This window comes from Palaemon carinicauda, chromosome 31 (genome assembly GCF_036898095.1).
Source record: "Palaemon carinicauda isolate YSFRI2023 chromosome 31, ASM3689809v2, whole genome shotgun sequence".
NCBI lineage: Eukaryota > Metazoa > Arthropoda > Malacostraca > Decapoda > Palaemonidae > Palaemon > Palaemon carinicauda.
Window position 1 is genome coordinate 80289658 of NC_090755.1, and position 14773 is coordinate 80304430.

The 14773-nt window shown below is 37.9% G+C and overlaps 1 protein-coding gene across 1 annotated transcript in view; it reads right to left on the reverse strand.

Moving 5' to 3' along the window:
- LOC137624807 (putative L-type amino acid transporter 1-like protein MLAS) overlaps window positions 1-1317 on the reverse strand; it is a 42863-nt gene extending 41546 nt beyond the window's left edge. Inside the window, exon 1 of the mRNA XM_068355761.1 lies at window positions 834-1317. Within this exon, the coding sequence (XP_068211862.1) occupies window positions 834-1317 (484 nt within the window). The remainder of the gene's footprint in view (window positions 1-833) is intronic.
- Between the last annotated feature and the right edge of the window lie 13456 nt (window positions 1318-14773).

Genomic DNA, 14773 nt, shown 5'->3' on the forward strand with positions numbered 1-14773 from the left:
GAGAGAGAGAGAGAGAGAGAGAGAGATTTAAACATATTTCAAGTCAAACATTATTCGGTGACCAGAAAAAATACCTAAATAAATGACACTTTTTTTTTTTACTTACATACAAAAGTCTCGCCAAACAAAATGTTATCTAAAAATCCATAAAATATAGTTTCTAAAAATGTGACTCCTCGGCCCAAACTAATGACTAAAGTTTACTTATCTGAAACTGTGCAACTTACGCTTACTTGGCTATTTTTTTCGCAGATGGAAATCTAACATAATTAAACTGTACGCAATTTGAAACATTTCAATAATAGTTATAAATACGACGGTTGTTCTCAACACATGTGTCTTGACAGTTCAACTTTACTCAGAGTATCGTACGGCAGCCACTTGCAGCAAAAAAACTGTTGCCGGGATTTTGAGTAAACATTGCATGCAATCTGATACCCTGTATGCAATAAATGTATTTAAAAGCCACATCGATATATAATTGAAAGGATATGATTATAAAATATTGAATATTTAAACAAATCTCAAAATGCTAATGTAAATGAATTAGTTTCTTGTCGGCACATTGTTCAGTTCTATTTTCGAACAAAACCAGACAGTCTGCAAGCACACGTACCACATACCGGTTGCAAGTCATATATATCACCCATGTTTAGGTGAATTATTTCAGTGGATTAAAGCTAAATATTTCTCTTGAGATTAAGATTAAGAACTGCAATTTAAATTAGTCCTAAAAAATTACTATATGAACATAGAACTAATTTCAAGGAAGTGAAATATCACAGCCGGCAATGAAATTCGATTTCGCCCACAATTTTCAAGGGAATACTTACGGATACAGACTGCAGCCAAGAGTCTAGCAGACTCATCCGGGGGGTCGCAGTCGGGGAAGAAGGGCTTCATGATGTAGACGCTGAAGGTGAGAGCCACGATGGTTTGCGAGCACGGCCTCACGATGAGGCACTCCACCCACAATCTCATGAAGGCGAGGAAGGGGCCGAAGGTAACCATGATGTAGGCGTAGTCGGCGCCCGTCTTTTGGATCATACATCCGAGTTCGGCGTAGCAGTAAGCACCGACCATGGAGAAAAGGCCGCTGACGACCCATACGATTAAAGACATGCCAACACTGCCCGTGTCTCTCAAGACTCCCGTCGGGGAGATGAAAATACCAGATCCTATGATAGACCCCACGATGACGGTGATGCCGTTCAGCAGGGTCATCTTGGGCTTAAGCCCCACCACCTCGTTGTCATCCTTGACCTCCTCGGCTTCCTTCGTGGGGACCTCTTTGTATTCTGGCTTAGCCTCAGTCATGATGACGACTGGAGACGAGTGACCTGACCGAACACGACGAAGGCTACTCACAGACTGAGGCTGAACAGACTCTCCTCGCGCTCGCTTCGCAGCTAGACGAGGCACTCGCCAGGGTTGCCAGGTTGGCCTTTTTCAGGCCAAAAACCTCAAATTTGGCCTTTGCAAAATTGGTTGGCCTTTAGCAATATCATGAACAAAGGGTGCCCTTAAATGCTATATTTTTGGCCTTTTTTTACCAATGAGTTGGCCTTTTAAAGCTGTAGTTGATTAGAAATTGGCCTTTTCTCATTTGGAAAATCTGGCAACACTGGCACTCGCTACAAAGCCCCCCTACCCCCCCCACCCCCCTGTACATCCACAATGTTACCGGCCCGGGAGCCGTCCACCAAACACCTTCCCCATTCCCCTAACCAAGGGATGCCTCTCAACCTTTCCCCCCTTCACCAAAATCCCCAACCCAGGGGATTCCTCACCTCCCCTTTCCACTTTCCCCTACCCCGCAACTTATGGGATCCGCCCCACCAAAGACATAGCTGTTGTGAATCCCTCCCCCATACTGTAACACAAGTCCCAATTGCCCGCTCTCCAACTCTTTCCCTCACTTTCTCTCTCGCAGATTAAAAGAGAAAAGAGGTCACGTGTATCACGGAAAGCGTGCTGGATTATACTATTACCTTTACATGATGGTAATATATTGATTATCGTGATTGTCACAACCGGTATTCGACAAAACAAGACTGCTGCGATTCCATATATTTTAATTTTAATGAAGATGGAAAAAAAAACTAAACCGTAAGCCCACAACCAAAACTGCATTAATTATTACAACAATCCCCTTTAATAAAAAAATAACAAGGTAACTTAGGGTGTCTTTAATTTTGTAACGGACTCGGCAAAGAAATATTTCACAATATAGATCGCGACCAAAAAGTAATGTTAAAAGTTCCAGTAGAAAATAAAGTAATATTTACTGGAAAATTATAACAGCTTTGACAAAGCAAAGGGAAATAAAATTTTCTTCACTATCCGAAGATACCAAATGATGTGATTTATAAAAATAAGACATGAAATTAATGTTTTCCTGATCACAAAAACTTTATATAATAACTGCAATTTTAAACAATAATAACCAAACCTATGAGAATAACAGAGCTAACATCATAGGTGAAATCCACAGCATGGGTTTTAATAACTGATCCAAAGTATATAAATTAAAATAATTTACAGTACAGTGCATTGCAAACTGTCTACGGGATATACACACCGCATTTAACTAACGCAATATCTCAAACCGTTCTTATCTTTCTTCTTATTATTATTATTATTACTAGCCAAGCTACAACCCTAGTTGGAAAAGCAAGATGCTATAAGCCCAAGGGCTCCAACAGGGAAAAATAGCCCAGTGAGGAAAGGAAATAAGGAAATAAATAAATGATGAGAATAAATTAACAATATATCATTCTAAAAACAGTAACAGCGTCAAAACAGATATGTCCTATATAAACTATTAACGACGTCCAAAACAGATATGTCATATATAAACAATACTTAAATTATTATTGAAAAAATCACCTACATATAAGCTATGCACATCACGCAGTTTTCTTTCAAAACAAAACTAAATCTATTATCACAAAAACAAATAGCTAAATCAAAATATAAAGTTTAATTATTCTTGAGTAGTGCCCTAGCCTTTGTACCATGTCTCCCACAGTCTTGGGGTGGATTTCTCTTGCTTGAGGGTACACGCGGGCACTTTTCTGTCTTATTTCTCTTCATCTTGTTATTTTGAAGTTTCTATATTTCATATATGAAAGATTTATTTTAACGTTACTGTTCTTGAATTATTCTATCTTAATTGTTCATCAAGTCTCTTTTAGCTTATTTATTTCCTTATTTCCTTTCCTCACTGGGCTACTTTCGCTGTTGGAGCCCTTGGGATTATAGCATCTTGCTTTTCCAACTAGGTCTGTAGCTTAGCAAGCAATAATAATTCTCTTGTATCATATCATGCTTATTAAATGAATGCGCTGATCTCTTGAAAACATTATCCTGGCCTTTAGTCCTAACACTATTATTATTATTATTATTATTATTATTATTATTATTGTTATCATTATTATTATTAGCCAAGCTACAACTCTAGTTGGAAAAGCAAGATGCTATAAGCCCAAAGGCTCCAACAGGGAAAAAAAACCCAGTCAGGAAAGGAAAGAAACAAACAAGAGAAACAACGAACTACCAAAATAAATATTCCAAAAACTAACATCAAAACCGATCTTTCACATATAGACAATAAAAATACTCATGTCAGCCTGTTCAACATAAAAACATTTTCTGCAATTTTAAACTTTTGAAGTTCTACCAATTCAACTACCCGATTAGGGAGACCGATCATTCCACAACTTGGTCACAGCTGGAATAAAACTTGGAGAAGACTGTGTATTCTTGAGCCTTATGATGAAGAAGGCCTGACTATTAGAATGATCTATCTTATAAAACAGATTGCCATTATTATTACACACGGGCGTGAACATACACAGTACATGAACTTGCAAACTTAATTATCTTTTACAGTACGTACCACAGGATTATAAGTTATTGCAAGGATTGGAGGAATAATTAGTTCTACCGGGTTTCAATATAGGAGTCTAGAAGCTCTTCAAGGTAACACTCATATATTAAAACTATATTAAAACAGTAAAATAAACTCAAGGCTTTTTTATTAGAGGCAATGGTTCTTGAGTGCATTTTGATAATTTCAGCAGGATTTTTAAAAAACTTCATACCCACATAACGCAACAGACTATAACCTAATAAGCAAAGGCAAACTTACCATAACGAATGAAATGTAGAACTACCAGACCTATAAGAATAAACGACTGAATGCATAAACACCATAGGCCTATAAGAACTCTTCCTTTAACATGGAGAGTAAGAACCGATAAGATAAAGAGTAAATCTGGGCTGATAAAACTATGACTCGTCTGTTTGGGTAGGTATTCACGGTACAATTCTCGACTTTTAAGTTCATAGATGACAACGGGTCCCTGGGTTGTAGACTTTCAAGTTCATAGATGACAACGGTCTCTGGGTTGTAGACTTTTAAGTTCATAGATGACAACGGTCTCTGGGTTGTAGACTTTTAAGTTCATAGATGACAACGGTCTCTGGGTTGTAGACTTTTAAGTTCATAGATGACAACGGGTCTCTGGGTTGTAGACTTTTAAGTTCATAGATGACAACGGGTCTCTGGGTTGTAGACTTAAGTTCATAGATGACAACGGGTCTCTGGGTTGTAGCCCCATTTGGAATACTGAAAAGTGGGGGAGGGAGGCATGGGGATATTGACCTCTAGGTAGGGTTAGGTTAGGTTGGACGTAATGGGGGGGAGGGGAGCATGGAGATGTTGACCCTCGGTGACCTCTACGCGGTGACCTCTACGTTAGGTTAGGCTACCTTGGACTTAATGGGGATAAGGAATTGAGATATCAACTACCACTGACTTAATGGGGGGAAGGCACGGAGATATTGACCATCAGGGAGTTCTACGTTGGGCCAAGCTAGGTTAGCTTGGGCTAAATTGGGTCAAGTTCTGGAGAATGATCTAGGCTATGCAACTTCACAAGAATCTTAAACTAATTGACAGTTGAGAATTATCGCTTCCAACAAAGCTTGCAACTTCCTTGACAACAAGGTTAAGATCAGTACATTTTCTGCAGTTTCTTACTAATCTGAATAAAGAAAGGACAAGCAAGCAATCAAGTTATCACGAAAGTTGCTTCCAAGCATAATGGGGCTAGCTTTTATGACCAACACTATTTAAAGGAATGCACCCTTCACTTTGGAATATGAAACTTCTTGCAGGAGACGTGGATCTTACCTAACAAGAGGTAAAGATGAAATAAATATTATATGACTGTATACGAAAACTGACGTTGAATGAAGACTAATGTATTCTACAAATTATAACCATCATCGAATCTTCGACAAAACGACAATTTTACATATACGAGACAATCGCTATTGTAAGTTTATGCCGGTCTTGTGATGACGCTGACTATTAATCGCGAAAACAAGGAATTCATATAACCAGGATGAGAACGGATAGTTGGCGATTGATTTTCGGAATGCTTTCGTGAAATTCACGCTCTATCCGTGATTACATTAATAGGTCTGACTTATATTGTCATAAGTTAAATCTTACAGACACCAGTGAAATGTTCATCTCTTTTTCTGTTTTATACAAAATCTCATAAATCCTTGTCCCACTTTAACATGGCCTATCTTCCTGATCACAAAACTTTCCTTCAAATTCAATTGAAGAAAGAAAACACTAAAATTTCCTAAATAAACTTCTCCAGCCTTTGACGTGGTATCACAATACAGTTGTATAAACTATTTTAGTTTAGCAAAAGGTCTATTTAGTGACCCAACCCTTTCCTCTATCCTTAACCTCGTAATACTAAAGTTCTGGAGCTATGCGACCCCGTTTCCCCAAGATTCTTTTAACAACCTTGGGTTTTAGGTTATAGGTATATTCCTCTTGGATAAAGCCAGGCACATTTCCCTTCTAAGTCGTGTTTTATTTGAACATATATCAGGTGTAAAAATAACAGCAGAGTATGAAAAGACAAAAATGATCTATGATAAGTGTAATTCAATCATGATTGCAGGTATAAAATTCCAAAAAAATTTATTTACATTTCAAAGACATTTATCTGCCTTTTACCCTCCACGTTAAAAGAAATATCGCATAAAAAATGTATGCATAAAATTCAGCAAACCATAACTAGTTACGGCTTTATAAATATTCTTTCTAAAAAGACAGTTCTGAAAATATTTGCAGATAAAAAGACATGAAAAACTAATTTGCACAAAGAGCTTATTTCTAAAAAAATGTTTGCCTAGTCTTAGTCGGCAGTCCATGAAATTAATCAAAAGATACAAAAAAAAAAGTAATGTTCGTTACTATTACGTTACGCAAGGCAACAGTAAACATTTATACATCAATGGCTTGTGATCAAGCAGTGCCTTGTCATCAATTAAAAACACGAAACGCTTTTTCAGTCAACGAAGTATGAATCGTTCAGAATTTGCGCAACGAGAATTACTGAGTTGGAAGGACAGATTGGTAAAGTTTCTAACGACTCAGCGAATTCTAGCCAGGCTATTGACCCAAAAAATAGTCTTTCAAAGAAAACTGATAATCTAGCAGTTTCCAATGAAGTAGGATAAGAATAAACATTAACTATAGCTGAAACATACTCACTTTTTCATGTTCGGAGAGATGGGAGGGCAAGGGGGGGGGGGAAGGACAAGAGTTGCGAATTTCGTTCTCAAGGCTTATGCTCATCTCGAAATTGCTAAACTGGCCATTTTAACACAGTTTGAATATATTGAAATAAATTTTACACACCAAAAGAAAGTATTAATAATAGCTTTTAAAGACTGAGAAACGATGTACGCCTAAGTGTCTTATAGAAGAATTTGGTATGCCCATCAAGATGATTGATACGGTAATCCCAAAATCGGTTACCTGCCTCCTCTGGAGATTTAAATCTGGATGGATAACTCCTCTAATCTTTAAAGTTGTCGTCTTAGGTGAACTATTGTGTTTTCTTAGTTCTACGATAACGTGAATTCAATCATTAACGTGGAATAGGATTTACACTGGTCTGTATAAAAGAAAAAAAATCGTGGATTCCCTAAAGATCCGGTCACACCGCCCGAACGTTGCTGGAGCGTTCCTTGAACGGTAGGGAGGTGGACCAAACCCTCGAAAATTTAATTTAACGTTTTTACGTTGTCTTTATTAGGCTGCTGAACGTAGCAAATCCTCGCATATTTCCTAAGTATTCTTACACCTCTATTATGGAAGTTGCTAATTTATGCAATAAGGGTATTGGTATACAGGGTGTCGAAAAGTTCGTCGCTTTATAAAAAAAAAAAAAAAAAAAAAAAAAAAAAAAAAAAAAAAAAAAAAAAAAAAAAAAAAAAAACCGTAATTTTAATTAAGATACAGCGACCGTAATTTTTACCCTACTTTGTTATCATCTTTTACAGGTTGGTGACTGTAATATCACTCCGCTACGCTTTTCGACACTTGCCATTTGTTATAATTTCCTGGTACAATCACACGTGGAACCCCTGTGGCCTACAGGACCGACAAGATTTAATTGCCAGTTACATGTTTAGGCATCACACAGCATACCCCACGTTTATTGTCAAATGCTCATTGTCGAAGCACTTAGAAAACAAGAAAGTAACTTCTCGAAGGCCTTAATATCTTGCCTTTCTATTTGGAGCTCCTTATACAGTCTTGAGGCTGTCTAGTTGATAGTTATAGAACCTTCAGTACAGTTGAGCAACAGTCACTCATATAAGTTGATGGATGTCCGGGTGTTTAAGAGAGATTTCCATGTCACCCCTTTCTGGACGACAGGTGTCTGGGAGTGCGAAAACGGTCAACTGTATAGTTGAATATTTGACCGGTCTCGCGCTCACAGACACCTGTCGTCCAGAAAGGTGTGGAGTATAAATCTCTCTCAAACACCCTGACATCCATAAACTTATATGAGTGACTGTACATCTCTGTTCCAATAAATTTAAACGTTCCCGTATCAACAAGATTTGTTAGCAGCAAGATGTATAGCAATTCTCAAGAATATTCTGGACATCCGGGTCTGATACACTTGATTAATCATTATACACATTTTAAACAATTGCAACTTTGGTAAGGAGCCAATGTAGGCTAATTCAACTAGTATAACGGCAATTTTTTTTGGGGGGGACACCATTTATCGATGTTGCTCCTCTATTTACGTTTCGTAATTTCTCAAGTTGTACTTTTTTTTAAAAATAATATTCATCCAGATAATTAACGTAAATTTCAAAATGTGAAGTCTGGTTATATTTAAGAATGAGGCAGTTAATTTAAGATACTACGGGCTGTCCAACGACAAGAGCCCGTGTCATGCTATAGGCATGGCGATCTACATGAATGAATGAATGATTTAAGATACCTGTTGATGTTAACTACCTAGACTGTAGGAGGGCCTTTGCTATGGCTCCACGGAGGCTTTTATCTAAGTTTTATGGTTATGGAATTTGAGCCAGTGTGTCGAGAGGATTGGGGACTTTGAAGCAGATCGAAAACAGTTTGTTGAAGTTACGGGTCAATATTCCAATCATCTAACAGTAACATCGGGAGAGAGAGAGAGAGAGAGAGAGAGAGAGAGAGAGAGAGAGAGAGAGAGAGAGAGAGAGAGAGAGAGAGAGAGAGAGAGAGAGAGAGAGAGAGTGTATGTGTGGGTGTGTGTGAATGATTTAGTAGACGAACTTAATGCCCTGCCTCGATGTTTATAGATAATGCAAAAATTATATGTAAAAATTAACTCTGAGACATTCAGATTATGTAAAAAATCCTTCAAAAGCTTCAATGTTGGAGTGAGAAGGGGAGACAACCCTGCCTGGTGTTCTGCTAGACTGGGGTTCGAGATCAACTAAAGTTCGATAATTTTGTTTTTTGGTAGTATCTGCATTCTAACCATCCTTGTGGGTATTATTTTATTTATGGACATTAATAATGTAGTGTATTTTAACTTAGTTCTCTATGTTAAGGAAGTCTTTTGTAGTATTTCTGTATAATATCTGTCGCAAATGCCTAGTTCTTTATATATTCATATATATTTTTGGTTAATGTCTAGGAGCATTAACCATATTTTTTATATATTTGAGTGTTATATTTAAGTTTTTTCCTCCATTTTGCCCTGTTTTTACCTACTTTGTCTCCCCCACCCAAAACCCCGCTTCCCAAGGAGGTTCCCCCAGATTGTTATCTATAGGGGGAGGGGTGGTGGAAGGATAAGTCTTCATTTGCGATGGAAATAAACCTCAAAATCATTCAAAACACATCATAATACAACAGTAAAACCTATATTTTATGTTGAAAACAATTAATGTCCATAAGTAAAAAAATACCTCATCGTGAGCTATGGAGGGGGGGGGGGGTCTGGGGAGCCTATAGGTCTAACTGCCAAGTCATCAGCAGCCATTGACTAGCCCCGTTGATCGTGGACTGGGCGTGCCTTAGCCATTCATGAGCAACCTTTAAATGTGCAACAATGCATATTAGACATAGGAACCCTGAAACTTCTTACCAACTGAATGGAAGAGAAATTAAAGTAACAAAGGGAAAGGGACCTAGGCGCTCTGATACAAAGATTTCAAGCCTTCCCAACGTAAGACACATGAGTGACAAACATAGGCTATCTGAACCAAGAACAAATAGTAAATTTGGTGAGAGGGCTTTAAGCTACTGTACGCCTAGACATTACAATAAACTGCCAACTGAAATGAAGGACCTAAAGGGAGCAATTGAATTTAAGAAGAAACTAAGGACATTACTTTTCACAAGATCATATGATTTGGAAGATGCTACAATCAAAGAATTGTATAAGTTATAATGAAAATGTTTCGTTAGATGATCGATGTGGACCCGCCCGAGAAGTAGTTCACTAGACTTCAGTGGAGGGTTGGATTTAAACCCAAAACAAGTAAGCAAGTATTGGCAGAACACAGTGGCCAAAGCTAGAGGAGTAGTGGAATGAAGTGGAATTCCACATATAAAGGTATTGTTATATGTCAGTAACTGCTGCCTAAATATTCAAGCAATTAGCAAAAAAAATAAATTGGAGAATTGATGGATAAGAAATGTTACAACATATTAGCATTACCTGAAACATGACAATGACTTGGACAAGGCTAAAATACCTGCAATGACTCCCAATACACACCCTTTTTATCATATCCTGAGAGAAGGTAAGTTAGGGGGTAAATTCACTTTTGTCCAAGTAACACTAACCAAACCAATGGGCTACTTACCAAACAACAGCTGTCATCGCAAAATTGTTGAACATTCTTCACGAAAGTTAATTGGGAGTTGGCCAATGTTCTTACACGAGGTCCTGATACGCAATTGGTAAAATCACTGCAAGAACAAAACTGATATACCTTTGTAACAATTAGATCTGGAAGTTCTACAACGTGGAGGCTCCAACAACGTAACACCACGTGATAACTGACCTGAAGTTGCTCAACTTCATTTTGCAATGGCTCTTCCTTAAATGGCAAGTTTTAAGTGACAGGTGTTGATGCAGAGTTGCCAGGTTGGCCTTTTTCGGGCCAAAATACTCCAAATTTGGCCTTTTTTCTTGCTAGATACCTAAATTTGGCCTTTTTAAAATTGGTTAGCCTCAAATGCTATATTTTTGGCCTTTTTCCACTATTAGGTTGGCCTTTTAAAGCTGCAGTTCATCAGACGTTGGCCTATTTTCAATTAGGAAAACCTGGCAACCCTGTGTTGATGAAATTTTCAACCTTCCTACGGGTGACATTTCCTTAAGAAACAATACTTTTCTCGAACATATTTAACCTTTTTTTTTCCTATCAAATACACTATAATTGTCTTTGTTTTCTTCATATTGTCAATGTTAACGAAAACTATTTAAAATCAATGTATTTATTTATTTCATAGAACGTTATTATTTCCTTCCTACAATTGCTTTATGAATTTTTAATAGTTACATCGCATGGATGTCACTGTACAGTACAGTACAGTACACACAGATCAATGTATATGTTAAAGTCATATATTCTCCTTTAAATGCTTCACATATGAAAGAACATTTTATTTGGTTATACAATTTTATCGGTCTATTTTTGGATCAAAGACAATGGACACAATTTACTATATTGTTTTAATCAACGAAAAATTGGGATTGAGTGAAGGAAGATCGAAGATGTTTAACTGTTTTCGTAAATTTAATTTTAAATAATTGGTAAACTCTTACCTACCTTCATTCAAAGGAATGAGGCAGATTTTACATTTGATGCATTTTTATGTAATTTTACTGCCAAATTTATTTAGTTTCACTATTGGTTCAGGGAATTTATTACACTGAAAATCTGTGTCACCTGCGACACCCACAAGGGTTGCAAATCCTCCTTATCAGTCTTTCAAGGATGAAAAAGTCTTCAACTTATTTTTTTATATTATAAGCAGTTGTCAGTCACTCTAATGTCTAGTGAGAGCTTGTAACTCAATATTGTATTTGGTCCTTGTATTTTATACGTTTTAGAACTAAAATTCGTTATTCGAGGTGCATATTTGCTTGAAACCATCCGTATAGGTAAGGAGTAACTAAGGTCTCTCAATTTTTATACATAGGCTACCTTGAGTAATGCTACTTGATTGTCAGTATAGCAGAGATGGGATTGAGTTTTATACTGCAAACTATAGAACCGTTTCCTATTTATTAATTTTAAAGACAAGGAATCTCAATTTTATATTTCAACAAGGTTAGGCTACCACAGTCCCTGATGTAAGGTCATGACTCATATACTGTACTATGATCTATCATAAAGTCATTGATAATTTTTTTTTTAATTCCCAATCGAAATGAATAAACCCTAAGAGAGAGTTATGGGGTCTTTTGACTGACCAGACAGTAGTACTACCGAAGGTTACATTGCCATGTAATTCACTACAAAAATACCTTTAAGTTTATATAGGAGATATTTATTTTAATGTTGTTGCTCCTCTTAGAATATTTTATTTTTCTTCGTTTCCTTTCCTCACTAAGCTATTTTCCTTGTTGGAGCCCCTGGTCTTATAGCATCCTACTTTTCCAACTATGTTTGTAGCTTAGCAAATAATAATAATAATAATATAGCTTGAATATGAATTACATGATATGAATAAATTATATTAATTTCATGGCCTGGTGGGCGTTAGGGGATTTTCCCTATATGGACGCCATCTTCACCTTGGCCATATAGTTAGCCTAAATATTAAACTAACCAACTATAGGGACCACTTTGACAAGTTCTTATCAAATCATATTAGACAGTGTTCGTGTGTCCTTATCTTCAACTGCTCTGGGGAGTTTTATTATAGAGGGGGGCTTTTTACCAGACAACGTAACGGATTTTGAGCAAAGCGATAAATCTATTTTTGGGTCAGATAGCCATGTCGTCCTGATGGAAGGTTCCTTTAGGCAGCTTTCTGAGGGATATTTGGCTACAGTGATACTCCCAGAGAATTAACCACAGGTTTCCAGAATTCTAACTCCTGACGCGAGTATCCTTAATATAACTTTTAAGGATATCGCATAATATCGGGACGTATTTCTTGATATGACACATGGCAATCTTCACCCCAAATAGAGTTTTCGCTTTGAGGGGGAAGAGTGGCGAAATAGAAGGGGAGCCGCTATCAAGGTTACCTGGTGGATCCCCTCCCCGTACCACCCCGGCGAACTATTCCTTGTTGCAATTAAGCATGGATAGTCGAAGATAGAGTAGTTTCGGGTGGGGACTTTGTTACATACATGTATACTCCTTTTTAGAAAGGAGGGAGGGTTCATCAGGACGACATGGCTATCTCGCCCAAAATTAGATTTTTTGCTTTGCTCAAAATCCGTTTTCTGGGCTCTGCCATGTCGTCCTGATGCAAGTTTACCAGAGAATTACTTGAAAGTACTATATCTGCTGGTTAGTATAAGTGCCTTTACTTTAAATGAGTTCCTTATATGGTCTCCTAGACCTTTATATACAGTATGACATTACCGTTATTTGTCATATCCACTAAGCTTGGAACTAGCTTACGGCTTCCTGCCCACTGTAGGGAAAGTGCCGACTTCGACTATAAGGATTCAAAGTTTGTTTCTCCATAGGAACGGACGGTAAATATGATATTTTAATCATAAAATAAATTTTTGAATATACTTACCCGGTGAATATATAGCTGCAACTCTGTTGCTCGACAGACAAACTGTACAGAAAAAAACTCGCCAGCGATCGCTATACAGGTTGCGGGTGTGCCCAACAGCGCCATCTGTCGGCCAGATACCAAGCTCTATGTAAACAAAGACTCAATTTTCTCCTCGTCCCACTGCGTCTCAATTGGGGAGGAAGGGAGGGTCATTTAATTTATATATTCACCGGGTAAGTATATTCAAAAATTTATTTTATAATTAAAATATCATTTTTAAATATTTAACTTAGCCGGTGAATATATAGCTGATTCACACCCAGGATGGTGGGTAGAGACCAGTAATAAATGTTTACATTTTATGAGCTAAGAGTTTTTATTTCATTTTAGAAGTTATCAAAATAACAAAAACAAAATAAATAGGTACCTGGTAAGGAAGTCGACTTGAACGATTACTCTGCCTTATAAGTACGTCTTCCTTACGGAGCCTCGCGATCCTCTTAGGATGCTGATCGACCCCTAGGAGCTGAAGTATCAAGGGTTGCAACCCATACAACAGGACCTCATCAAACCCCTAATCTAGGCGCTCTCAAGAAATGACTTTGACCACCCGCCAAATCAACCAGGATGCGAAAGGCTTCTTAGCCTTCCGGACAACCCATAAAAACAACATTAAAAAACATTTCAAGAGAAAGATTAAAAGGATATGGAATTAGGGAATTGTAGTGGTTGAGCCCTCACCCACTACTGCACTCGCTGCTACGAATGGTCCCAGTGTGTAGCAGTCCTCGTAAAGAGACTGGACATCCTTTAGATAAAAAGAGGTGAACACTGACTTGCTTCTCCAATAGGTTGCGTCCATTATACTTCGCAGAGATATATTTTGCTTAAAGGCCACGGAAGTTGCAACAGCTCTAACTTTGTGCGTCTTCACCTTAAGCAAAGCTCGGTCTTCCTCACTCAGATGTGAATGAGCTTCTCGTATTAACAGTCTGATAAAGTATGATAAAGCATTCTTTGACATAGGCAAAGATGGTTTCTTAACTGAACACCATAAAGCTTCAGATTGGCCTCGTAAAGGTTTGGTACGCTTTAAATAGAACTTAAGAGCTCTCACAGGGCATAAGACTCTTTCTAGTTCATTGCCTACAATCTCCGATAAGCTGGGAATATCGAAAGATTTAGGCCAAGGCCGAGAAGGCAGCACATTTTTGGCTAGAAAACCAAGTTGTAGCGAACAGGTGGCTTTTTCTGACGAAAATCCGATGTTCTTGCTGAAGGCATGAATCTCACTGACTTTTAGCTGAGGCTAAGCATACCAGGAAAAGAGTCTTTAGAGTGAGATCTTTCAGGGAGGCTGATTGTAGCGGCTCAAACCTGTCTGACATGAGGAATCTTAGTACCACGTCTAAATTCCAACCAGGGGTAGCCAAACGACGCTCCTTGGTGGTCTCAAAAGACTTAAGGAGGTCTTGAAGATCTTTATTGTTGGAAAGATCTAAGCCTCTATGCCGGAAGACCGATGCCAACATGCTTCTGTAGCCCTTGATAGTGGGAGCTGAAAGGGATCGTCCTTTTCTCAGGTATAAGAGAAAATCAGCTATTTGAGCTACAGAGGTACTGGTCGAGGATACAGAAACTGACTTGCACCAGTCTCGGAAGACTTCCCACTTCGATTGG